The sequence below is a fragment of the Hippopotamus amphibius genome, chromosome 1 (genome assembly GCF_030028045.1).
Source record: "Hippopotamus amphibius kiboko isolate mHipAmp2 chromosome 1, mHipAmp2.hap2, whole genome shotgun sequence".
In the NCBI taxonomy this organism is placed as follows: Eukaryota; Metazoa; Chordata; class Mammalia; order Artiodactyla; family Hippopotamidae; genus Hippopotamus; species Hippopotamus amphibius.
Genome location: NC_080186.1, coordinates 7,343,915 through 7,370,417, shown reverse-complemented (window position 1 = coordinate 7,370,417; position 26,503 = coordinate 7,343,915). Strand labels below are relative to the sequence as shown.

Below are 26,503 nucleotides of genomic sequence, written 5' to 3'. Positions count from 1 at the left end.
CTATGCTACAGCTAAAGCAATCTTTTCAGTTCTTCAAACATCCCTGCAGTTTTTGCCTAGAATGCTTCCCAATGCCTCCTGCTTACCTGTGCTTCAGGTCCCATCTTAAGGATCACCTCCAGAAAGACCCCAGACCCTTGCCACCACTTGCCCATCCCCAGATGTCCGGTTTGCCCCTCCTGAGTTCTCACAGCTGCGTGTAATTCTCAACACTGTTCAGACTGCCTGTTTCCTCTATTTTCCTCACTAGATCTGGAAGGCGGGAATTACAACTTGTTCATCAGTGTGTCAATGGTGCACCTATGTCTTCCAAATATTTCTGAAAATAAGGAGATGCACTCAATTTAGAAGGAAAAAGTCAGAATCATTGGACAGGTTTATTGAAGCTGAGTTTTCCCACAATCCAAATGGCTCCTGGTACAGGCTGTGTGACATCTCTCTGACCACGAGGCACCACCTCCAAACCAGGACAGATCAATTTCTATTCATTCTGGAATATAACTCAGCATTAAGCTGCTGTCACACGTGGACTCCGGTTGGATACAGATCAAGCTCTCTGGAACGTCTGTTTGCACACTTGGCCTTCACAGAACATTTCCTGGGGACAGGGAGGAAGGGAGAAGGAAAGAAGATGAGTTGGCATGTGGTCTACTAGTATTATTAGTTACAACACTTCTGACACGATGTACATGGTTTTTCCAATCCCACATCTCCAACCCTCTGACGCCAAACTGGATGGCCAAGAATTTAATTCAGTTCTGACACAGAGGACCAGAGCTAGTGCAGACCCCACAGGTCGAGGGCTTAGTCTCACAAGATTGCCCTATTTCAGACATCAATCACAGGTCCCAAGCCACCCATACTTCCGGCCGACCAAGTGTAAATTGGGGATTCCCACAACCCCCTCCTCAGGTTCAATACTTTGCTAGAATGTCTCACAGAAACACTCTTTAATTACATGTACAGGTTTATCATAAAGGATGTAACTTAGGAACAGCCAAACGGAAGAGATGTATGGGAGAAGGTATTGGGAGGCGGGGGTTGGCTTGGTGTGCCGAGCTCCACACCCTCTCCAGGAGGGCTACCCTTCCAGCACTTTTATGTCTTTACCAACCAGGAGGTTCTCTGAACCCCCTTATGTAGGGTTTTTTTTTGGAGATTTCATTACATGGTTCATTACATCATAGCTTACATCATTGGCCATTGGTGATTAACTAAATCTTGAGCTCCTCTTCCCTCGCCTGAGCTCAGGGGCTGGGCTGAAAGTTTCAGCCTTCTAATCATGCCTTGATCTTTCTTGGGACCAGCCCCCATTTTGAAGCTCTCTAGGGTCTCCAGCCACGAGCCATCTTATTAGCACACAGAAAACCCTCTTATTTCTCTGGAGATTCCAGGGGTTTTAGGAACCAGGTACAAAGACCAAATATTTATTATTATTGTATCACAGATTGTTAAGACTCATACCAAGAGCATCCTTAGGGCAAGGGTCCTTCTACCCTCCGCTTGGGGAGAGTTCTTGGATATGCCAAAGAAGGTGCATGCAATTTGAACATTACTTCTTACAACCAACTAATCTGAATCCTCAAACATATTTGTGTTTTCTTTGTAGTTCCATGTTACATTTTTGTGATGGCAAGTTTCTTAACTTTATTTTTATTGCCAGAAGAGTGTGAGATTTGTCAGTCTAAGAATCAAAATACCTTCAATGTCTTTGTAATCAAAGACTCCCCAGACCCTCAAAGACCACCCATATCCAACTTTAAGATAAGTTCTCTAATTTTGTTTTCATGGCTCTCACCTAGATTTCATATGTACACTGAGACCAAAAACAGCATAGGGTTGAAAGCACACATTCTCGTCAGACTTAGATTTGAATCTCTGCTCTGCAAGCTTGGGGCATTTCTAAATCTCAATCTCTTCATTTGTAAATGGGAAAAATAGTGTCCCTTTCACAGGATTGTCTTGAAGACTAAGTGAGAAAATGCACTCAAAGGATTTAGCTAAGTGATTGCACACAAACTCATCGCTCAAAAAATGTAAGCCATTGTAACACACATACATGGCAGGAAGAAATTCTCATTTTAAAAGCCATAATTAAGCCATTTAGAAATTAATTTTTTAATACATTTATTTATTTATTGGCTGCACTGGGTCTTCATTGCTGTGCATGGGCTTTCTCTAGCTGTGGTGAGTGGGGGCCACTTTTCTTTGCGGTGCACAGGCTTTTCAGTGCAGTGGCTTCTTTTGTTGCAGAGCACAGGCTGCAGAGCGCGGGCTCAGTAGTTGAGGGTCACGGGCTTAGTTGCTCCGAGGCACGTGGGATCTTCCCGGACCAGGGCTCCAATCCATATCCCCCGCATTGGCAGGTGGATTCCTAACCACTGCGCCACCAGGGAAGTCCCCAGAGATTATTGATTAGGTCGCGCTATAACTTGTATGGAAGTGCTGGTGGCATAAGAAATTGATACACTCTTTTGTTTGTTTGTTTCTTTTCTTTTCTTTTGGCCTTGCTGTGTAGTTTGCGGGATCTTACTTCCCCAACCAGGGATTGAACCCACGCCCTCGGCAGTGAAAGGGCTGGAATCCTAACCACTGGACCACCAGGGAAGTCCTGATACACCCTTTGGGGAATGAGTAAGGCAACAAAGTAGCAAGAGGCAACTTTGTTGTCTCTGACAACACTCATCCCCTCTGTGAATTCTTCCTAAGGGAATAAATCTCTGCATGCAAAAAGCTCTGCTTATGCGAATTTAAGAAATAGCCGAAAACACCCTGAAACAATATTCCTAGACACTGAAATTAAGAAAATGTTTTACTAGTATGAGAGTTCATGAACCCCATGGAATATTATGCAGCCAGTTTGTTACCTTATTACATGTATTCAATGTATACATGATGAATTCAACAGGGAAATTATTTAGAAACCCGGAATATGTTTTTCTATTGAATGAAAAGGCAGAATATACTGACAGATTGGAAGGTAAGACTGGAAGGTAAGACACTAAATTGAAAAGAATTGGATTCAGATGGTGGGATTGCTGGTCATGGTTTCCTGTTTAACATTTTCTTTAATAATCTCATCAAAAATAAGAACACTCAACAAGAGAAAACAAACAAACAAACAACCCAATCAAAAAAATGGGCAGAAGACCTAAATAGACATTTCTCCAAAGAAGACATACAAATGGCCAATAGGAACATGAAAAGATGCTCAACACCACTAATTATTAGAGAAATGCAAATCAAAACATCACTAATTATTAGAGAAATGCAAATCAAAACTACAATGAGGTACTACCTTATACCAGTCAGACTGGTCATCATTAAAAAGTCTACATGGAAACAATCTAAATGTCCATCAACAGATGAACGGATAAAGCAGATGTGCTATATATATGTATATATAATGGAATACTACTCAGCCATAAAAAAGAATGAAATAATGCCATCTGCAGCAATATGGATGAACCTAGAGATTATCATACTCTCTGTGTAAGTTAGAAAGAGAAAGAAAAATATCGTGTGATATCACTTATATATGGAAGCTAAAATATGACACAAATGAACCTATCTATGAAGCACAAACAGACTCACAGACGTGGAGAACAGACTTGTGGTTGCCAAGGGGGTGAGGGGGTGGAGGAGGGATGAACTGGTAGTTTGGGGTTAGTAGATGCAAAATATTACATATAGAATGGATGGACAGGACTTCCCTGGTGGCACAGTGGTTAAGAATCCGCCTGCCAATGCAGGGGACATGGGTTCGATCCCTGGTCTGAGAAGATCCCACATGCTACAGAGCAACTAAGCCCATGCAGCACAACTGCTGAGCCTGTGCCCTAAAGCACGTGAGCCACAACTACTGAGCCCACGTGCTGCAACTACTGAAACCTGCATGCCTACAGACCATACTCCACAATAAGAGAAGCCACCACACTGAGAAGCCCACGCACCACAGTGAGGACCCAACACAGCCAAAATAAATAATATTAAAAAAAAAAAAAAAAAAAAGAATGGCTGAGACTTCCCTGGTGGTGCAGTGGCTAAGAATCTGCCTACCAATGCAGGAGACATGGATTTGAGCCCTGGTCCGGGAAGATCCCACATGCCTCGGCAACTAAGCCCATGCACCACAACTACTGAGCCTGCTCTCTAGAGTCTGAGAGCTACAACTACTGAGCCCGTGTGCCACAACTACTGAAGCCTGTGCGCCTAGAGCCCATGCTCCGCAACAAGAGAAGCCGCCTCAATAAGAAGCCTGCGCTCTGCAATGAAGAGTAGCCCCCACTTACCGAAACTAGAGAAAGCCCAAGCGCAGCAATGAAGACCCAAAGCAGCCAATAAATAAATAAATAAATAAATAAATTATTTAAAAGAATGGGTGGACAAGGTCCTACTGTATAGTACAGGGAACTATATTCAATGTCCTGGGGTAAACCATAATAGAAAAGAATATTAAAAAAATGTGTATACATGTATAACTGAATCACTTTGCTGTACAGCAGAAATTAACACACTGTAAATCAACTATACTTTAATAAAATAAAAAAAAAGAACAAAATAGGGCAAGTACCAGGTGGAGTTGGTCCCCTTCAATCCAATGGCTCCAGCCTCTGTTCTTCTTTTCCCCCTTCTGCACACAGGTGAGTCGCTCATTGTCCCAGGTGACCAAGCTCTGCATGAGGGATGGGAGAGAATAGTGGTTTGCTTTGGCAGCAACCTTGGGTATTACTAGGGAGGGTGCCAAGGTAACCTTGCAAGGCTAAAAGCCTATGTCATTCATTTTTACCTTGCATTTCCTGTTATCCAGGCCTTTATTGTCCTCATCAAATTCTTCTCCAACTTTAAATGTCACAAGGTAGTTCCTGAAGCTGCTGGTCGTGTGGATGGTAAAAGAATTCCCATTCTGCTCAATCACTTTCTGTGGCTTCAGCAGCTTGGCTATCTTACGTGTGGCAAAGTCAATATCTGAAAAATAATATTTTAGAAAGAAAAGACATTTCAACATTTCCTCGAGATGTAAAAGCTGAGAGTTTGGCTGCTGTCCTCCAATCACTGTGTTTGATGCCTAGTGTTTCTTGTACAGCTTCTATGTCATCTTTTCCTGCCCAAATTGCATCTACAGGGTCAGCTATCCTGGCAAACCTCCATCCACAGGCTGATGAAAAAGCTCGAACAGCTTTCAGGGACGTCTCATTTGGCTGGCTGTGCACTAGGTGATGGATTTGAAGCTGGGCATGGCTGAGGCAGTTCTGGAAATCCCCTCGGAGACTGACAAGAGGACAAGGAAGCCAAGGGGACAGGGCTCAGGCCCCAATCCAGCCTCAGTCACAGCAGTGCTGCCTTTTTCTGCTTTATATATTTACACTTCCAATTAAGACAGCATTTGAAGAGTTTCTGAACAACACTGAAAACAAAACAAAACAAAAACACCTCTAACAGAAAAGGAAAACAAACAGGGAATTCCCTGGCAGTCCAGTGGTTAAGGACTCGGTGCTTTCACTGCAAAAAGCCTGGGTTCGATCCTTGGTCTGGGAACCAAGATCCTGCAAGCTGTGCGGTGCAGCCAAGCAAACAAAAAAATAATAGTCAAAAATTTTTTTAATTTTAAAAATTAAAACAAAAAAAAAGAAAAAATTAAAAAGAAAACATTGTAATCCTGCAAATATTACTATACATTGAGAAATCTTTAATAAGCTTTAAAAAAGAGTCATACACCAAAACATGGAATGCCGAGATGATCAGGGTTTTAGTATAGAGAGTTCCCATTCAGTGGCTTTGAACACCTTATATACTAGAAGTAAGGATTGCTATTTTAAATATTAGGGAAGACCAGTGCAATTTCAGCCAGAGCTGAGGGAGGTGAAGTGAACCGTGCAGATCTGGGGGGAAAGAAGTGTAAGACAGAGGTCACAAGGACTCCTAGGAAGGGTCTGCCAGATGGTCTCAGGAACCCCTGGAAGTCTGGGGTGGCTGGAGCAGAATGAGGGAAAATGAGGAGGAGGAGAGGACCTAGAGATGAGATGCGAGGGGACCGTAAGGACCATCGGGCTTTAATGCATAGCAAGATGGAGTCGGATGGGAGCCCTGGAACATTTAGAGCAGATGACATGATCTCACATGATCAGGCAGCCACAACTGTATGCTGCCTCGTCACCCTGCACATTTCTATGAGTCACAGGGCATGGTTCTCCTATTCAGGGATTGTCCTATTATGCAGAATAAAGTTGCAGGAATCTTCATTTAAGAGACTTACGTGCCTCATTGCAAGTAGCTTGGTCTCAGAGTTGACCCCTGTTTTAATTTATTTGCCTAATAGATTCATTTTTTTCTGACACGACTGCCACTCAGGGCTAGCTGTGCTTCTCAGAGCCAAGTGCCTCACACCTCCATTTCCAGCCTAGAAAACGTGGCCAAGCCCTAAGTAGGGCTCCTGCAGCATCTCTTTAGCCCTCACCATTTCTTTTTTCTTTATTTAAGTATTTTATTTTGGGGGGGCCACAACTACTGAGCCTGTGCTCTAGAGCCCGTGCTCCACAACAAGAGAAGCCACCACAATGAGAAGCCCACACACCTCAACAAAGAGTAGCCTCTGTTCACTGCAACTAAACAAAGCCTGTGCGCAGCAAAGAAGACACAACACAGCCAATACATAAATACATAAATATTTTAAAAAATAAAAATAAAATAAAATGACCATACCAAATTTAAAATAGTTATCACTGACTTTCCTTAAACCCTATTCTGTATCTGGAGCAAAAACAAAAACAAGAAATCAAACTTTGGATGATTACTTTAGATGATCAGCTATGCTTTTACAATCAGTGATATGACTTGTTGCTAGTAAATTTATAATTTGTACTATCACATTGTAAGATTGTCACTTAACAGATTTGCAGTTGCAAGGCTGGTCTTTTAAAGGGTCAAACCATGCTTTTCCATACCATCAGGTTTTTTTTTTAATAATTAGTATTTGCATCATTATGTTTATTTATTTACTTATTTATTTATTTTTGACTGCATCAGGTCTTCAATGATGCATGCGGGGTCTTTTGTTGGGGCGCACAAACTTCTCTCTAGTTGCGGTGTGTGGGTTTTCTCTTCTCTAGTTGTGGCGCATGGGCTCCAGGGTGAGTGGGCTCTGTAGTTTGAGGCACACAGGCTCTCTAGTTGAGGTGCGCGAGCTCAGTAGCTGTGGCTCCTGGGCTTAGTTGCTCCGTGGCATGTATGATTTTTGCTCCCTGACCAGGGATCAAACCCGTATCCTCTTCATTGGAAGGCAGATTCTTTACCACTGGACCACCAGGGATGTCCCCATACCATCAGATTATTAAGCAGGAAATAAGGCATTCCAGCAGGGGGAAGAGACAATCTAAATAATGCACATACCATTACAAGTGTGAGCATATACATTTTAGTGCAGAACCTTAAGGAGGTCAACACAAACATATCCTTTTCTGAACTTCATCTGTTCACATTAACCCTTCATCCCAGATCTGCTTCTAAATTTGAGGCAATGTGGGTCTTGGAACCAAAGAAACTGGCTTTAAATCCCAGCTTATGCAGTGACCTTGGACAAGTTGGTAACATCCCTGCCTTCTCATGTTCCTAATGAGATTGAAGGGAGTCTTGGACAAGATGGTCAAGCCCTGCAGCCATTACCACAGAGTTCCTTCCTGCCTAGATCTTCACACCCTGGGTTTTCCTTGGCTACTGCGGGGTCCACCAAGAACTCCCAAATCCAAAGCTAGCTCCTCCAGACTTTAGAACCCAAGCAAATTTTCTTCAATGTCCAAAGGACAAGTTGCCTTTCTTCTCCCTGCAATTTGGCAGAATCTAGGAAAGAGCAGTATCAGAGACATGTTATGGAGCTGCAGGATCAGCTCTAGTCCAAAAGGAGTAATTTTCCCCCCTCAAAAGAGATGCTCGTGTCAACTATAAACTGGAACTTGCCATCTGCCTGTACAAGAATTAAATCACTTTGTGCTGCTGTAGCTGCTGACCTTCCACATCCCCTGAAGGGAATTCAGGGTGGAGACCAGGAATGAGGCACTCTGTACTTTGGAGGATGGGCGGAACAGGTCTTCAGATAATTAGATGTTTTCAGGAAATCAGACCCACCCTTACATCTCCTCATATCTAGAAAAGCACTAAATCCTTACGTGGCGACATCTGCTCCTCCTGACTAGCAGAAACCCCTTACAAAAAATGTGTTTGATTGCATGTACTCCTCCTTTATCAAGAATACATAGATACTAACCTTCCCCTCTGCCTCTTTGGAACAGTTTCTCAGAATTATCTGGGATGCTGTCTCCCGGGTTGCTGTCCTCATTTTACCCCAAATAAACTCAACTCGCAACTCTCATGTTGTGCATTATTTTTAAGTCGACACTGGCTTGGGCACATTGAAACGGAGCATAACTCTGTGGGGCACTTCTGTGTTAGATCCTTTCCGTGTCCCTCCTTTCTTATTTGTAGGAAGAAGGCATCATTCGGCCTCCTTGAGCTTCCCTGGGTTCCAAAGAGCAGATTCAAGTTGCTTATCAGGGAAAGGAAGGAATGCAGAAAGAAAGAAGTAGAAACAATAGTGCTGCCTCGGGGCAAGGAATATACCTAACAATACTTTTGAGTTATTCTGCAGGAACTAAGGCCCTCACCCAGGTGGAGGATTGTAACTTAAGGCTGAGCACAAGATTCCTGGAGCACCACACTGTTACCTCGCCACCAGCCAATCAGAAGAAAGTCACACACCCTGCAGACCTTACCCCAAATTCTGCCTTTAAAAACTTCTCCCTGGAAATCAACCAAAACTTCAGGAGTTTTGAGTATGAGCCTCGAGTTCTCCCTGCTTGACACTGCGATAAACCTTTCTCTGCTCCAAACTCACCCCAAACTCTGATGTTTTGGTTTATTTGGCCTCACCATTGTGAAATAAAATTCATTTTACGGCAAGACAAGAAAAATTTAAAAATAAACTTCTCTGCTCTTTGGCCTCCTCTCTCCCCGCACTGTGCATTGTGTATCTGCCTTATGCATCAAGCAAAGCTCTCCCATTGGCAGGAATACCTGCTCAACCAAAAACAGTGATGTTCTCCCAGCATCAAGACAAGCCCTTAAAAAATAAGATGTAATCTCGTAAGGGGTCACATGACCCACCACAGTGGTGCTTAGATCTGGATTATGGAAACTGTCAATAATAAGTCATTTGATGTACAGCCCTCTGTCTCAAAAAACTTAAACTGTGTCTTGACTTCTAATGGGCAGAACAGTTCTGAGAGCTTTCTGAGATGCTCTTTCCAGGTTATAATCCTCACATTTGGCTCAGAATTTTCCATTTCTTTCTCAGATTGACTGATTCATTTTTCATCAACATGTACTTGGTGTAGCTGACAGGATATCAGAGACATCTGCCAAAGGACACCTGGAATCTACCTGGAATCTGCGCCTGGTACCAGCATGGACCTGATGCAGGAGATGGATGGGCCCCAGGCTAAGCAGCTGGAACCTATCCCTCAGGGACAGACACTTCAAGATAAACATAGTGTCAGGAGAAAGGAGGAGCTGAGTCATGCTTGGATAGAAGATAAAGAGACCACATACTTCTCATTCTTGAGATCAAGGACACCCCCTCCCCCAACTACACATGCACAGAAAGGCTCCTTGGGGTCCAAAAGGGAGGGGGCACCACCCCATGATACAGAGTTGTCAAACCTCTCACAGGCCTCTGCACTGGAATCCATCGTGGCAAAAAGATGCACACGTGTGTTGGGAAGGGCCCTAGGGCAGGTCAGGTGTGGAAAAGCAATGAGATAATTGGCAAAGGTAAACAAAGACCCCAAAATTGTGCTAAGTAAGTGATTTGAATCACTTCTCTGGTGTTGTCCTCCTCCACATCAGGGAGGACGCCCACACCCTTTTTTCTGGGTGTGTATCTCTGCCTTGCTTCTGTCTTAAATAAACTGTTTCTCTACATGTTCTCCCATCTGTTGTGCTGTGTCTCTAATAATAAACTTTGTACCTGTTTTTACATTTTTTGCCTCCTTGAGAAATTCACTTTTCAATGGGCACAAGAGCCAGGGCTACTCCACTTCTAGCCTCTAGCCCTGGTGGTCTAGTGGCTAGGATTACCAGTTTTCACCCAGGCTACCCAGGTTCAATTCCTGGGCAGGGAACGAAGATCTTGCTTCAAGTCCATTGAGGCCCACCAGTTTCTTGGTACTCTTTCGGTCTTCTGGTGAGTTCTCTTGCTATTCAGATCTCATTTTTTGGGTGATAATCCTAAAACTTTTATTCAAGCTGGTTTTCACTTAAGATTTGGAATCTTAAGTGAATTGAGGAATTCCCTAGGCAGCGCCTAGGAGGTCTGGGCAAGAGGCCCAGGGAAACACGGGTGGCTGGGTTTTTGTTAAACTTGGCTTATATTGGAAAAAAAATTGAGTTGATATATGTCTAAACAAAAATTGCTAGTGAAATGAGAGAATGATTTATCCAGCGCCAAAGAGGATCAATCCTGGTGATGTGCAGTGATCCCACAGGGCAATCCCAGCATGACCATTAAGTAAGAATTGTTCATGTGGGGTGTGTGACAGAGGCTGATCACCTAGCACTTCAAGCACCATGATGGTTTTAGGCTGTCACTGGGAGAAGCCGAGCCACATAAAAGAAGTCAAACTGACCTATGGGTACCTCCTCAGCGAGTTAGACTCAGAAGCAGCACACATGTGATCCACTACACTGTCCTCAGAAGTTGTTCAGATCAGGGGCTTCCCTGGTGGCACAGTGGTTAAGAAACCACCTGCCAATGCAGGGGACATGGGTTCCACCCCTGGTCCAGGAAGATACCACATGCTGTGGAGCAACTAAGCCCATATGCCACAACTACTGAGCCTGCACTCTAGAGCCCATGAGCCACAACTACTGAGCCCGTATGCTGCAACTACTGAAGCACATGTGTCTAGAGCTTGTGCTCCACAACAAGAGTAGCCACCGCACCACAATGAAGAATAACCCCTGCTCACCACAACTAGAGAAAGCCTGTGCATAGTAACGAAGACCCAATGTAAAAATAAATAAAAAATTTTTTTAAATTAAAAAAAAAAGACAGTTGTTAAGATCATATCTTATATCCGAATTAGGCTATGAAACCAATACTGGGAAATTGTGCCACAAAGGCCAAACAGCTCCCATGCAAACAGCCACCTATGGGAATACCAGCTGGACTTATGTATGCTTGCAAGTTCTTAATTGGGACCTCAAGGAAACTGGGCCCTGAAATGGCAAAGCTGGGGTTCTTTTGATAATCCAAGACTGAATTTTGAGCGTGCGGTTAAAGCCAGGAGTCATCTGTACCTGCAGGATTTACTGGAAAAAACAGAAACTTGTGTTTGCTAACAATTTTGGCAAGCCAGCCTAGGAGTCTATGCCCATGGCAGGTTGACTCCTCTAGAAAGCCAATACCTGAGAGACAAATGCTGGTAAGAATAGAAAGGTTGCCTTATTCAGGAGACCAGCAATGTGGGGAGATGGTGGGCTGGTGTCCAAAAACCAACTCTGAAGATTCTACTCAACCATAAACATTTTTAAAGGAGAATCATTTGGGAAGGGGGTCAGAGTCTTCGCTACCTTCCATTACGTGCAGACTTTCTTTGGATTAGTTGGTGCTGAATTAACAGGGTGGTGCTCCAGGAATCCCGTGCTCAGCCTGAAGTTATCATCCTTCACCTGGATGGGGGCCTTAGTTCCTGCAGAAAAACTCAAAGGTGCTCTTATGTATATTCCTTGAGGAGGAACCAGGACCCTGCTCCAAGGCTGCACTATTGTTTCTTGGCTGCTCCTCCTCTGTTTCTGCATTCCCTCCTTTCCTTGATAAACAACTTGAATCTGATCTTTGGAACTCAGGGAAGGTCAAAGAAGCTGAATGAAGCCTTCTTCCTACAAACAAGAGGGACACAGAAAGGATTTGTACCCAGGAGGGCCCCACATGGTTCTACTTAGTTTCAGAATCACCTAAGTAAGAATCAGGTTAAATGCAGATTCTGATACCACAGACCTGGGATCTGGGATGAGGCACAAGAGTCTGCATTCTAAGGAGTTCTGCTGGTCCTTGAGTAACAAGACTCTACACTCATCTGGACTTCAGCCCCTATTTTGCCCAGGAGAACTGCACTGACCGGGAGTCTATGTTTTTACACGAGGAAGGCAGAAGAGAGTGTTTGCCGCACAAATAGCAATGTGTGCCAAATCATTTTCTTCCCAGTGTTTTGGCAACTGGCAATAGGTTTTAGGCTGATTTCAGCCGCTGTACAAAATGCTAATGTAAGCAGATAGGTTGGGGGTCCCCAGAGAAAGAGAACCAGGCATGGCTCTCTTGACATAAGAGAAGCCATTTTTGGCCTAGCCATTTTGTGTTCTAGGCCTGGCCATGAAACCGAGAGGCACCCTGTGGGCCTCCCAGCCATGGAGGCCTTTTTGTTCCCCATTTTTTGTAGGCAAGACTCCAGCCTCCATGACCTTCCCTGAGTTCCAAAGGGCAGATTTGAACAGTTGCCAAGCAAGGGAGGAGCAGCCAAGAAACCACCTGAGGTAAGAGTAAAGGGACCAGAGAAGCTCATCAAGATTAGGAGACCCAACCACCTGAGACCCTGCACACACCCTAATCTTGTCAGCAAAGCTACCCTTTTGAAAGTTTGCAGAGGAAAGAAGAATCCAAGACTGTTACTGCCGTGATCCCTGACCATAGACTATAGACCATAGACTATAAGACCTCTCCCTATTCCCCAGGGAGGGGGGCACAGTTCCTGAGGTGCAAGCCTGCTGTGTTCCCTCTTTGCATGGCAAAGAATAAAGCCATCTTTTCTTTCTTCTCCAAAATTCTGTCTCCTTATCTCATTTTGACAGGGAGCCAATATTTTGGCATCAGCCACAATGCTTGCTCTTGAACAAGTCTTAGTAATCAATGATCTTAAGGGAAGTAGGGGAACGCAGGAACAAAGGAAAAGGAGACAAGAAACAGAGTCCTAGTTTTGTAAGCAGCTATTTTGCCCCTTTCCTGCTTGCTTATTTCTGTTCTCCTTAAGCCTTAGATCACTAGGTAACATTTAACCTAACTCCTGACTTATGCTCTACTGAATGTACACAATGCCTGGGCTAACCTGTTGATTCCTTCACTAGATTAAAAGAAGTAAGAATGAAAAATTAAGAATGACTAGCTTTCTACCCCCAGCAACCTCCTTAGAAAATTTACAGGCAGACCATGTAGGCAAAATAACATCCAAAGGAAGATCAGAAGTCAGCAGGTTTGCATGCAATGGAAAAATGATGAAGAATCTGACCTCCCACCTTAATGATTAACTGAGATTGTTTCCTTTTTCCCTTTAAAAACATTCATGGCTGAGCAGAATCTTTGGAGTTGGTTTGCTGACATGAGCCCACCTTCTCCTCAGATTGCCAGCTTTTCTGATTAAAGCAACTTCCCTTTCTACCAACACTTGCCTCTTGAATATTGGTCTTTCTTTCTTTTTTCTCTTTCTTTCTTTCTTTCTTTCTTTCTTTCTTTCTTTCTTTCTTTCTTTCTTTCTTTCTTTCTTTCTTTCTTTCTTTCTTTCTTTTCTTTCTTTCTTTCTCTGCATGGCATGGCTTGTGGGATTTTAGTTCCCTGACCAGGGATTGACCTGGGGCCACAGCAGAGAATGTGCCAAGTCCTAACCACTGGATCACCAGGGAATTCCCTTGGGTATTGGCTTTTGAGCAGCAAAAAGCTGAACCTGAGTCTGGTAACAATTCCTCCTCAAAGAATATACAGAACAATCTGATACAGTCTCAGTTCCACAGGAACTAAGGCCCCCACCCAGGTGGAGGATGGAATGATGATGTTGACCCTCCTGACTTGAATCAACTAAAGCTTGGACTCTGCCCCAATTCTATGCTGAATTCTCCTCTGCTTAAGCCCCTTCACCAATACACATATACCCTTAGCTTAAAACTTCCCCAATTTTGTTATTCAGGGAGACACTGCTTTGGGAAAGATCCTGGTGTTCTCCTTACTTGCTGCAAGTAATAATAAATCCTTTCTTCTCCTGATCTTTTGGCTTGTTTGTGTCTTTTGGCTGGACACCCACCAAGAGGTGAATCCAGTTTTCAGGTAACACTAAGAGACCCCTTGGTTTGTATTTTAGACTCTCTTAGAATATCAAATCTGGTCCAACCACCTCTAACAAATGGGGAATATAAAGGAACTCAGAGGTCATATGACTTTTTTTTTTTTTAATTATTATTTTTTTTTGGGGGGGTACACCAGGTTCAATCAACTGTTTTTATACACATATCCCCATATTCCCTCCCTTCCTTGACACCCCCCCCCTCGAGTCCCCCCCACTCTCCCTGCCCCAGTCCTCTAAGGCATCTTCCATCCTCGAGTTGGACTCCCTTGGTCATATGACTTTGATTCTATTACCAACAATCAATGGCTACTTATCTGAGTTTCCAGTTTGGTGCTCTATACTAACTAGCCTCTATTCCACAAATCCTTAGCACACTTACATTTCTTTTGGGAAACAGACTGCAAATAAGAGTTCATGTGTTGTCTGGGGGCTTCTCTGGTGGCACAGTGGTTAAGAATCCACCTGCCAATGCAGGGGATGTGGGTTTCAGCCCTGGTCTGGGAAGATCCTACATGCTGTGGAGCAACTAAGCCCATGTTCCACAACTACTGAGCCTGTACTCTAGAGCCCACGAGCCACAACTACTGAAGCCTGCACACCTAGAGCCCGTGCTCCACAACAAGAGAAGCCACTGCAATGAGAAGCCTGCACACCACAATGAAGAGTAGACCCTGCTCTCCACAACTAGAGAAAGCCCATACAGCAACAAAGACCCAACGCAACCAATAAAAAATAAATGAATAAATTAATTAACTAATACATTAATTTAAAAAGAGTTCATATGTTGTCTGGATCCAGTATCTTTCTGGAACCTGAACCAAATGTAAAAAAAGGAGTAGTGAGGCAGGAAATCAACTCAATACTCTATAGCTTAATCTTTTGTGAAATGGGTTGGATGATAAATGAATACAGCTGATGTAAATAAATAGCCTCAGGACCTCCCTGGTGGTCCAGTGGCTAAGGCTCCATGCTCCCAACGCAGGGAACCTGGCTTTGATCTCTGGTCAGGGAACTAGATCCCACATGCATGCTGCAACTAGGAGTCCACACGGACAACTAAAGATCCTGCGTGCCACAACTAAGACCTGATGCAGAAATAAATAAATAGCCTCTGTTGGCTTCTAGGATCTCATACAGTGGCAGATAATTGATAAGCCTCTATTGAAATCATGAAAAAAAATTCTCAAACAAGGGGTCACAGCAGAGCGTACGGAAAAGCAAGACAGTACTGGGGACAGGTGAAGGATCCCATGAATACACATTTGAAAAACTAATTACAACACTCAGAAAGCTGCTTTGTGATACGTGACAGGTTAACAAAAGATGTTTTCGCACACTTGAAATGTTGACCCTGACTCCATTCCTATTTTCTTCTCTAATAAATTTTCTCTAAAAGCCATACAAATTGCTAAAAAGAAAGTACAGTAAAGCAAAATTCAAAGCCATCACTTGATTTTTAACACTTTATCCTGCATAAAGAAGCCCGATACTAGCCAGAGAAACCAGGGAAGAAAACCCTTACAGTCGCATTACCACTAATTTGGGGGTGAGTAGATAAGTAAATTATCAAGACTTACTGCCTTTGGGAAAAATAATCACTAATTTCTTCTTATGAATTGGAAACAGAGGAAATGAGATTCAGATTAAGGGTAGAAGAATATGCCACCCCCAAATGTGCCACTTTGTCATACTGACTATTTTGAAATGAAGATGATTGGAAAGCAGAAGAAAAGCTCTCTGCCCTCCCCCAGGAGCAGGACATGCTTTTGTAAAGGTGTCCCCCTTCTTTCTCTGTATCAGGTTGGACAGAGTTAGGAAGACAAAGCTAAACTCCTATCAGCCTAGAGATGGCACCAGAAGAATTTACATAATAAATTTCATTAACTAGCTCTTATTTTCCATTAGTTCCTCCGTGTATTTATCTTCCTATAATTGCCACCCCTGGAAACTCAAAGCCCTTTTCTTTGTCTTGTCACGTCTCTACAAAATTATTACTTTTTGCCAAGATGCCATATAAGCTGAAGTTCTAACCACTCTGAGATATTCATCCCTGAATGTTCCCGACAGCATTCACTGTACACGTTAACAAACTTCTGCTTGGGTCTTGTTACTCTGTCTTTTTTAGTCTAATTTATAGAGCCCAGCCAATGAACCTAAGATGGGTAGAGAAAAAATACTTTTTCCTTGCCTATAAGGTTTTGTGTCAGTATGTATCTGATTTAGCTTGAGGAGTTCCAGACTTCCCTGCTTAATGTGAGAGAGGGAGAGGAGAATCCTACCACAGGCTGCGAGATCTTTAAAACACACTGGAGCCTTAGAACTGTAAATGTGGTTAAAATGGCCGATTTAATGTTATATTTATTTTAGCGCAATTAAAAGAAAAAAGAAAAAAATGGACCCCCTGCTCTCAATTTACTGGTGGAGAAACTGAGGCCCAGGTCGGATAATAAGGAGGCGGAGCCAGACGCAGCCCCAGCCCCCCGGACTCCCAGCTGCTCTGGCCCAACTGTCAGTAGCGCCCCTGATCGGTGTCATTTAGGCCAAACGCTGGGCACAGGGTAGGTGCTCAGAACCACCAAGTCTGAAGAATTAAACTTAGGGCAGGACAAACTAAGAACGGGTACGGAAGGGAGGCGTCCTGCCGTCACGGCAGGAAATAAACTCTCGGGTCCCTCTGGGAAGCAAGGTCATTGGCCGGGGCCCCGTCGCCCCCCCTACACACCCTGGAAGCCCCCGCCTTCCCTTTCCCTCTGCGCCCAGCGCGCCGGAGCCGAGCCGGGCAGGGGGCGAGGGAAGCTACCCCTCCAGGAGCCGGCACACAGTCCTCTCGGCTGGAATTGGGCCCCGGGGTGGGAGGGGAGAGGGTTGTGGCGTCTAAGGAATCTGGGTTTCTTGACATCCCTCTCTCAAGCCCTCGAGGGAACAAACCAGAAAACTAAAGACTTCAAACGTAGCTCCCGAACTCTGCCGGGCACCGGAGTCACCTGCGGGCGCGGGCGCAGCCGGAGACCCGGCTCCGGATGGTCCTCTGGGGCCCGGGAATCCGCGTCCCGGACCAGCTTCGGGTGATGCTGATGCTGATGCTGCGGGCCGGGACCTCCCCGGGACCGCTGCTGGACTCGGGGTATCCCAGAGCCGGCTGCCCGGAGCCCCGCGTTAAAGCGGCTGCGGGGCGAGGGTCTCCCGGGAAGGGCTTCCGGCCAGGGCGCCCCCTCACCCGGGCGGACCCCGCGTCTGCCCGCGAGGTGCCCACGCCACCCGTGCCCCCGCCTGCTTGGAAGTCCAGTCCTATGGGACAGGAGCCTCGGCCGCGGGGTAGAGATGGACGGGGCCACCGGCGGACGGACAGACCTTCAGAGAGACTGGCGGACGCTGGAAAAGGAAGGACGGGGAACGGGCGGGTGGACGGGTGACAGGAGGAAGGACGGGAGGGACATGGCCAGACGGGTGCGGGGACAGGCGGATGGGGGAGAGCGAAGGATGGGGGCCAGGAGGACAGACTGGGGGACTGGCATACGCACGGGGGTGGGAGACCGATGGTCAGACGGACGGACAGGGGGATGGAGGATGGACCGGGGTGGGGAAGCGGGGGAACTGGCAGACCCGCAGGCAGACTGCGGGGGACGGACGGACAGGGCTAAGGATTGACAGGGAGACGGACCCACGGGCCAGCCCTCCGCCTCCGCCCTGACCCGGACGCGCGGTCGGAGCCCGAGGCCCCCGCGCGGCCCTCCACCATACCTAGAGCCAGCATGTAGCCCTCGAAGTTGTCGCTGCTGAGCAGGTTCCAGGTGCCGCTGAGGTCGGCGGGCATGGCGGGGCTGGGGGCGGCACTGGCGGCGGGCGGCGGGGACTCGGGAGGTAGATGCCGGGCCGGGCCGGGGAGGCGGGACCGGGGCGGGACCGCGACGGGACAGCGCGGGGAGGAGCTGTGCGCGGAGCATTGGACACAGGCCTCCTGGAAACCCCCTCCACTCCTAGCTGCCTTCACCACGCGCCCCTGGGTCTCTGCTACCTCCCTTGGAATAACTCAGTTTTCCTTGGCGCTTCCTCCTCTTCTGCTGTCACTCCAAAGAGGGGGTACCCCAGATGGGCATCAGAGCCATACTTTTTCTCTGCCAACATGGCCAAGGGATCTCCTTCAAACACATGGCATCGATTACTGTGTCCGCTGCAGGTACTATATCAATAAATCCAACTCCAGTGGTCTCAATAAACAGAAGGTTGTTTTTCTTACCTATCAAGCAGTCCTAGGTTAAGCGGTTGCTGGTGATGACTTGCCAACTCCGTGACATAAGAAGTGGCATCTCTGGGATTGTCCTGGCCTTTCATTCCTGCCGGTTACCTCACTGTCAGGAACTGGCTGCTGGGTTTCCGGCCTCATCGTCCACATTCAAGGTGGGAAAGAAGGAGTAGAGCACCACCTGCCATTATCCTTTCATCCGATCACTGTTTACACTTACTGGCCAAAACTGTGTCCTATTTTACTTCTAACTGCAAGGGAGCCTGGGGAATCTAGTATCTAGTCTTTAGCCTTGTTGGTAGAGAAAGGCAAACACCATCTCTATAGGCTGGCTCCAAGACTTATCTATTTCTTTTTGTTTTTTTCAAAATAATTTTTATTGAAGTATAGTTGATTTACAATGTTGTGTTAGTTTCAGGTGTACTGCTTATCTGTCCATTTCCCATCTCTCCCATGAGCTTCAGACTCAAGTATATTAATAGCCAACATTTATTGATTACTATGTGTATTATCATTTATCACAAAATTCTACCTCTCCAATAGTTACTTTAGTATCTCCATTTGACAGAGACAAAACCTGGGACAAGGAGGGGTTAAGTAACTTGCCCAAGGTCATATAGTTGGTGGAAGAGTCTGGATTCAACCTCAGACAGCCAGACCCCCAAGCTCATGTGTCACCTCTCACTGTTTAAGATGCCTCTTGATGTCTCCTCCTGGATGACTTAAAGGCATTCAAATGTAACATATCCAAGGCAGAAAGCATAAAACAAAATTATTCCTTGGCTTTCCTCATCTCCATAAATTGTACCACTAGTCACCTGGTTCTTAAGCCCAAAGCCGATTAGACATTGGGTTTCTCCCTTCTCTGCTCACCTATGTCAATCCATCAGCAAATCCGGTTGGTTCTTCCAACCTAACCCCAGCCACAATCCTGTCTTGCCTCCTCCTTGGATTGCTGCTTCAACTCTGATCCCACCAAACCATTCTCCATCCTACAGCCAGGCAAGCTTTTGAGAAATGTAATTCAGATCTTATCACTCCCAACTTAAAATGCTTCAGTGTTGTCCCATTTTTCATAAGGGGAAATTTGCCCTCCCTCCCATGGTTCATGAAGCCATTCCTGATTTGGCTTCTGGATACATGTCCAACGTCATTATACTCTGTCACCCTCAGCAACTCAGCAACTCGACCCAGCCACTCCAATCATACCAGTTTTGTTGCGGTGGTTGGTGATTCTGTGCAGAGGTCAAACCCTTTCTTTCTTCAGGGTCTTTCTACACAGTGTTCCCTGTTCCCGGGATGTTTTTCTCCTAGTTCTTGCACAGTTAGCTCTTTTGGCTTCTGGTTCAGAAGTTGCTATTAGTTGTTATTTCTAATCACGCTCTTCACAGAGAAGAATTTTCCCGAAACATCCTGGCCTGTTTCCAAACCCTATTTCCTCCTCATGGAGGGGGACTGAGTTACCTGACTGGGGGCAACTAGGGTGACCATCCATGCTGGTTTCCCCAAGACTGAAGGAGTCCCAGGACGTGGAAATTTTTTTTTTTTTAATTTATTGGCTGCGTTGGGTTGCTGCACATGGGCTTTCTCTAATTGTGGCGAGCGAGGGCTAATCTTCATTGCAGTGCGCGAGCTTCTCATTGCAGTGGCTTCTCTTGTTGAGAAGCACAGGCTCCAGGTGTGGGCTTCAGTAGTTGTGGCACACAGACTCAGTAGTTGTGGCTCACGGGCTCTACAGTGCAGGCTCAACAGTTGTGGCGCACAGGCTTAGTTTCTCCGCGGCATGTGCGATCTTCCTGGACCAGGGATCGAACCCTTGTACCCTGCATTGGCAGGCGGATTCTAAACCACTGCACCACCAGGGAAGTCCCAGGACGTGGAAGTTTCATTGCTAAAACTGTAAAAGTTCTAGGAAAACTGGAATGAGTTGTTTGTCTTATGGACAACAGCCATTGAAACATTTTATCAAGTAGGCAGTCTATCAAACATTCTAAACACAGGGTATCTCAGTATTTTCTTCCCCCTTTTGACATGGACTTGAGGGTGTGTCTATTTTACAGACCCAAACTTTGTCTCAGATAGACTGTCCCAAAAGTCTAGAGTGAGGGAGTTAGTATATAATTTATTCTTGCCTCCCCCAACTCAATGGCTTAAAATAATAAAAATCATTAACTTGCTCACCAATCTGCAATTTGGGCAGGACTCACAGGGTATGGCTCATCTCAGCGCCATGTGGTGTTAGCTGGGGTAACTTGACTCCAGTTGGGAGGGCTAGAGAAGCCACTTCCCAAATGGCTCCACTTCATGGCTATGTGTTAGTTAGGAGCCCAGCCAGGCCTGCAGGCTGGGGGCCAGGTTCCTTTCCATGTGGGTGTCTCCACGGGCTACTTGGGCTCCCTCACAGCATGGGTGGCTGGGTTCTAAGAGGAAGCATCCCAAGAGAACCAGGAAGATGCTATACCATCTTGACCTAGTCTCAGAAGTCATATAACATCACTTCCAATAGAGTCCAAGGCCCACTCAGATTCAAAGGGAGGGAACGTGGACCTCACTGCTCAACGTCACACTATAAAAGGAGCATGTGAGATGGGAGAGTCTCATAACAGCCATCTTGGAAAATACCATCAGTCACAGTTACCAATCCCTCTTTTGACCCTCACCCTAAGCTACAACTTCTAACCTGGACTTTATCAGTAATAAAGGTGCTATTTTGGGAATTCCCTAGTGGTTTAGTGGTTAGGACTTGGTGCTTTCACTGCTGGGGCCCTGGCCCGATTCCTGATCGGGGAACTAAGATCCCACAAGCTGAGGGGTGTGGCAAAAAAGGTGTTATTTTGGTTCTCCACTTATTGTTTCTTTTGTCTTATTTTTCCATTGGTTTAGAAGTTGAACAAAGAAATATTTGCATCTGAGTCACCTTTTCAGAACAGCTTTCTGATATACATTTACTCTGCATCCCATCTCTGCTTATATCCTTCGTGATTACCATAATCCATGATTATCTTTTTTGCTTTTGTTTACTGACTACCTTTTTTCATTCAAATGTCAAGGGCAGGGGCTTCCCTGGTGGCTTACCCAGTGGTTAAGAAGCTGCCTGCCAATGCAGGAGACATGGGTTTGATCCCTGCTCTGGGAAGATCCCACATGACGTGGAGCAATGAAGCCCATGCGCCACAACTACTAAGTCTGTGAGCCACAGTTACTGAGCCCACATGCCGCAACTACTGAAGCCCGCACGCCTAGAGCCCACGGTCCACAACAAGAGAAGCCACTGCAGTGAGAAGCCCGTGCACCACAGTGAAGAGTAGCCCCTGCTCATCTCAACTAGAGAAAGCCCTTGTGCAGCAAGACCCAACGCCAAAAATAAATAATTAATTAAAAAACAAACAAAAAACCTTCCTTTAAAAAAAAAAAGTCAAGGGCAGAGACGGTTCATCTTATTCACTGTATAGTATCCTCAGGGCCTAGCAAATGCTTAATAAATGTTTGTTGAATGAATTGTTATGACGTTTCCAAAGGAGAAATGCCATTTTCATTGAGGAAACCACAGTGGCATTGCCTTGCTCAGAATGAGGCTATTGATTCTCACAACTACAAAACACTGATTCCTTTGGTGGAATATGATAGGCTGATATCAAGTCCTGGGATAAGATATACTTTGCCACTTAAAGAGGGCACAGAACTGTGAACTCTGACCAGATTTCTGGAGCATGAAACCTATTTAAATTCCAGATGACTAAGGGAACAGGACGTGGAGAAATCATATTTCCTTCCTATCCTTAAAATCTTATTGTTCTAAATGCTGGCCTGAAAATGAAAGTCACAGAAAGAACTAGTAATAATTTTAGCAATTGTGCTGGTTGGTATGGCTTTTGGCCAGCTTGAGCAAGGGCCATCTGTTACGGAGAGGGTTGAGTCTGAGTTGAAGTGGACATAGATTGGACTTGCCCATGGGAGGAGGAGTAATTTTCTCCTCTACAGTTCTAAGATCTTTCTTCTCGACTAGGACCAAAGTTATCTCTGGAAAGGAAAGAAGAAAGTTATTTCGCCAAATTTGAGCCCTCTCTTTTTTTTCTCTGCCATGCTGCCTGATATGCGGGATTTCAGTTCCCCAACTAGGGATCGAATCGAGGCCCTTGGCAGTGAGAGCATGGAGTCCTAACCACTGGAGTGCCAGGGAATTCCCAAGCCCTTTCTTTCCTTCTATTTGATACTGGCAAAATAAACCATAAAATTAGAGCCAAGATGAGGTCCTAATCTCGTGTACAAGCACTGCTTCTCCTCAACAGTAACAGATGGGAATGATGAGGGGCACTCAGTGGAGTCTGACACTGGTCCAGCAGAGAGTGGTGTGGACATACGGTAAACTTTACCCACCGTACCTCCCCTCCCTAACGCACGGAGGCAACACCTTCAGGGAGCTTGGTCCAGATCCAGGGATAAGACCTGGATACAAAGGGATACATTATACTTTTATCACTAGTTTTGTCTATGTTTGAAAAATTCCCTAACTTTTTAAAACGTAATTGTTGTCATGTTACCCACTGGTTTGGAAAAACTTATCAGGCAGTTCAACTTGATTTGGGAAACACTGTCTGCTGTATCATTCAGATGCGTAAGACACTTGAGGCAGAAAGGGATCAGAATCCCAGCACCTAAAATCCCCTCAGCAGGAGGAGGGCTGTGGTCCTCAGGAGTCACAACAGAGAATGGGAATTCCCCACCAAGTGCCGGCGCCACTGTAACAGCTCAAAACATCTATCTGGGCCCTTCCAAGCTTCCCTCCTGTCCATGGGCACGTGCCTGTTCTTCTCCAAACCTCCTCTCAGGTTGTTTCTCCCGCCTAAGGTTGCCTGAGTTGGTCAAAAACCAAACCAGAAACAGGACTCCTCAAATTTCAGATAAACGACAAACAATTTCTAGTATAAGGAGCTCCACATGGAACACACTCTGTCCTGGGTTTCTGACTGCAGGACTTCCAGGCACTCATTTTGAGGAAGCCTCCAGGAGCGGCTCTGTGCAGCATTTCTCCTCCTGCCCTCCCCCCACCTGCAGGCAGCCTGGCGGCAGAGGCTGTTTTGGACGGGGTGCCCCCTTTAGCACCTTGCTGGTTATGCACAAGGGAGGGGACAGGTGGAAGTTCAGTGTGGGGAGATGCCAGTGAGTGGCAACTCTTCATCAGGGCCACATTTCACATCCAGAAGGGGCCTCAAAAATCATTGCTTTTGGGGCTTCCCTGGTCCAGTGGTTAAGAATCCACACTTTCACTGCAGGGGCCATGGGTTCAATCCCTGGTTGGGCAACTCGGATCCCACAAGCCTCGTGGTGCAGCCAAAAAAAAAAAAAAAAAAATCACTTTTGTTTACAGAAAGGGACGCTGAGAGGCTAGTGACTGCCCCCAGTTGGCTGACACGCCTGGAGCTAGAAGCCCGCCTCCCACGCAGAAGCTTCTTCCACTCTGTCTCACGGACAACAGTGCTGCAGGGCGGCATTATGGGCACAGGCAGCTGGGCACCCTTCTTTTTCTCTTTTTATTGGTGAAGACTGAGCTGGGGCTCATACCCTTCCTTCCTCTGACTGGGCATTCACTGCCCCAGTTCCAAGGAATTGCTAACATTGCACAGGTTCAACTTAGTCCCTCCGCAGGGAGTGAACACATCAGACGTCACCATCAGACTGCCATACTGTTGAAAGTTTTATTTATTTGTATTTACCCACTTTGGGTGGATGCAAATGTCGAGATATGGCTAAAACTTCATTCTTTGAAAAGCAATACATTACACGAGGAGTAGAGAGGTTAAGAGCTCAGGTTCTGAAGACAAACTGCTCGTTCAAGCTTCAGTTTTGCCATTTACACCAGTCACCTAATTGTGCCCATTTCCCTAATGATGCAAGGCACACATTATTAGCACATGCTCGGCACACAGTAAGTGCTCCCTAAGTGCTGGCATTATGAAGTTCAAACAGCACCACCCGTGACCTAGGGCCAGATTTTAGAGACAGAAGCCGTCTGTGCATCCTCACAGTGGATGCTCTGGTGAGCATGTTAGGTCCAGAGGCCTCTGGGAGCAGTTACAAGAATGGGAGAGGAATGGATGTCCCGTGGCACCCAGAAATAGATGCTAAAGGAGCCCATTTCATGACACAGTGACGTCTGGGCTCCCAGAGCCGCGACTCGGAGAGGCTGGGATAAGGATGATAGCAGCCCCGCCACTGCTGTGCATGCTGACCGTGGGGGGATGCTCCCTTCTACCCTGTGGTGAGATACTCAAAGGGTCAGAAAAAGAAAGAACATTCTTTGGTGCAGGAGATGAGGCTAAATCACCCCCTTGGCTCAGTCTGACTAGGCATTCAGTGCCCCAGTCCCAAGGAACTGCTAACAAGTGCTGTGGACACTTGTCCACCAACCAGGTAGACAGCAACACACATCTCCCGCGTGCCGTATGCCCAACTGAATGAAGCTGCAGTAAATGCCTCCGACTGAACATTCTTTTGCTGCTTCAAATCACACAAACAATGTAAGGGATTAGGAGTACAAAACACAAAAAACACCATCATCAAACAAAACACCAGCTCTCTACACATTTCCTAAACTCTAAATTCACATTACAGGAGCCAAGTATGAAAAAGGCATGGTAGGGAATAAACAATGGCATTTTTTCCCTCTTCCTCAACAGAAGCCACAACGGTTACTAATATTCACTCCCTTGTGAAATTCATTGTCCTAATTTCATCATCCAAAGAGGAAGTTCTGTCCTTCAGGGTACCCAAAACTATGCTATCACATGGTAGCACTAGCAGCATCCTGGTACTGGGACAAAAGGCCAAGCAGCTCCTTCCATGTACAAAGTTGTAGGTCCAGAAATAGCACGACAATAGGATCCTTTCACTGTTACCGGGTCTCCTGGGAGGGTCCCCACATGCCTTACCCAGGGCCCTGACGTCAATATACTCACGGCTCAACTAAGCAGACTATGGGCACTTCTAAGCAGAAAGGCATCACAGTAGAAAACAAGTTTCTACCACTGGATGCTTCCTGCAGTTCACATACACTTCAGATAAACTAAATGTGGTTTTCCAGGTGAAGAAATCAAAGTTACGTTTTGATAACTTCATCTGCTTCTAGAGTGTTATTTTTCAGTACTGCTACAGTTTTTAAACTCCAAAAAGCTGAGGAGTGGAAGAACAATCCCCAACTCTGTGATCTGAGATTATAACCTTTCATTCATTCAGCAGATAAGACACTGAAGCCATTGGACGCCAGGCTTTGCGTCCTCCGTCTTTGAGAAGTCAGCCCGTTGACTTTAGTAAGACTAAGCCAGAAGCTGCAGAATTTACATTTGCCAACTTTATTTAACATTTTCCTTTTTTAAACTGTGGCTTCAGATCTGACTATCCAATTGCAGAGATATAAGTACATTTTTTTTCTTCTGCAGAGAAATAAATCCTTTATCTAGAGTAGTGTAGGTATGAAATGTAAATTATTAGGTGTAGGTTATGTAAAGGTACATTTTCCTACTTTCATTAGAATTTTAACTTCAGTCCTGTTTCTGTCACAGAGTGATTTTCATGAACCATAAAACTATTCTAGAAAAAGCTATTTCTGGTCTTTTTGCTTTACTAATTGGTAAAACTTCCACAAAATTTTAATCAGTAGCAAACCATATAACAAGTTTCTGTCTTTAACATAATGCTATGATTTATTATTTGACTGTTCTACTTTGGGTAAAGTTCCTACAAAAGGACAAGAAGAGAAAAAGTATAAGAAAACAGACCCTTTTTCTGCTTAAATTCACAAAGGGCAGGTTCACAGTGGGCGGGAATAGAAACAGCAGGGGTCTTCAGAAACTCGAGATTTTAGATTGAGACTGTGGAGCTCACTTCCACAAGCCATTCATCAGGAACCAAAATTCGGAGCTAAAGGGACTGCTGGGCGGATGCAGTGCAGCATCTCTCATGTTCTTTCATCATTTGATTATTCAGCTATCAGTAAGAGCTAAGAGCATTCACACTTCACAAAATCCTTGAAGGAGATCGCTCATTCTCTGTGGTCCTGTTTCAGGCAGCGCCATGTCCCCTCTGAAGCTGTTCCTAAAGATAC

The 26,503-nt window shown here is 45.5% G+C and overlaps 1 protein-coding gene across 1 annotated transcript; it reads right to left on the bottom strand.

Moving 5' to 3' along the window:
- Window positions 1-343: 343 nt before the first annotated feature.
- On the bottom strand, window positions 344-18,021 carry RBP7 (retinol binding protein 7). The gene is made up of 4 exons (XM_057695935.1): window positions 17,901-18,021; window positions 4,790-4,968; window positions 4,574-4,675; window positions 344-598 (listed from the first exon to the last, which is right to left on the bottom strand). Exons 1-4 carry the CDS (start codon window positions 17,971-17,973, stop codon window positions 548-550), a joined length of 405 nt encoding a protein of 134 aa, XP_057551918.1. The 5' UTR covers window positions 17,974-18,021; the 3' UTR covers window positions 344-547.
- Window positions 18,022-26,503: the final 8,482 nt, after the last annotated feature.

Coding starts and splice junctions, on each gene's coding strand:
- RBP7 (XM_057695935.1), bottom strand. CDS start 17,973: ATGCCCGCCGACCTCAGCGGCACCTGGAACCTGCTCAGCAGCGACAAC. Junction 4,969..17,900: donor GGGCTACATGCTGGCTCTAG/GTATGGTGGAGG, acceptor ATTATTTTTCAG/ATATTGACTTTGCCACACGT. Junction 4,676..4,789: donor TGGATAACAGGAAATGCAAG/GTAAAAATGAAT, acceptor TCCCTCATGCAG/AGCTTGGTCACCTGGGACAA.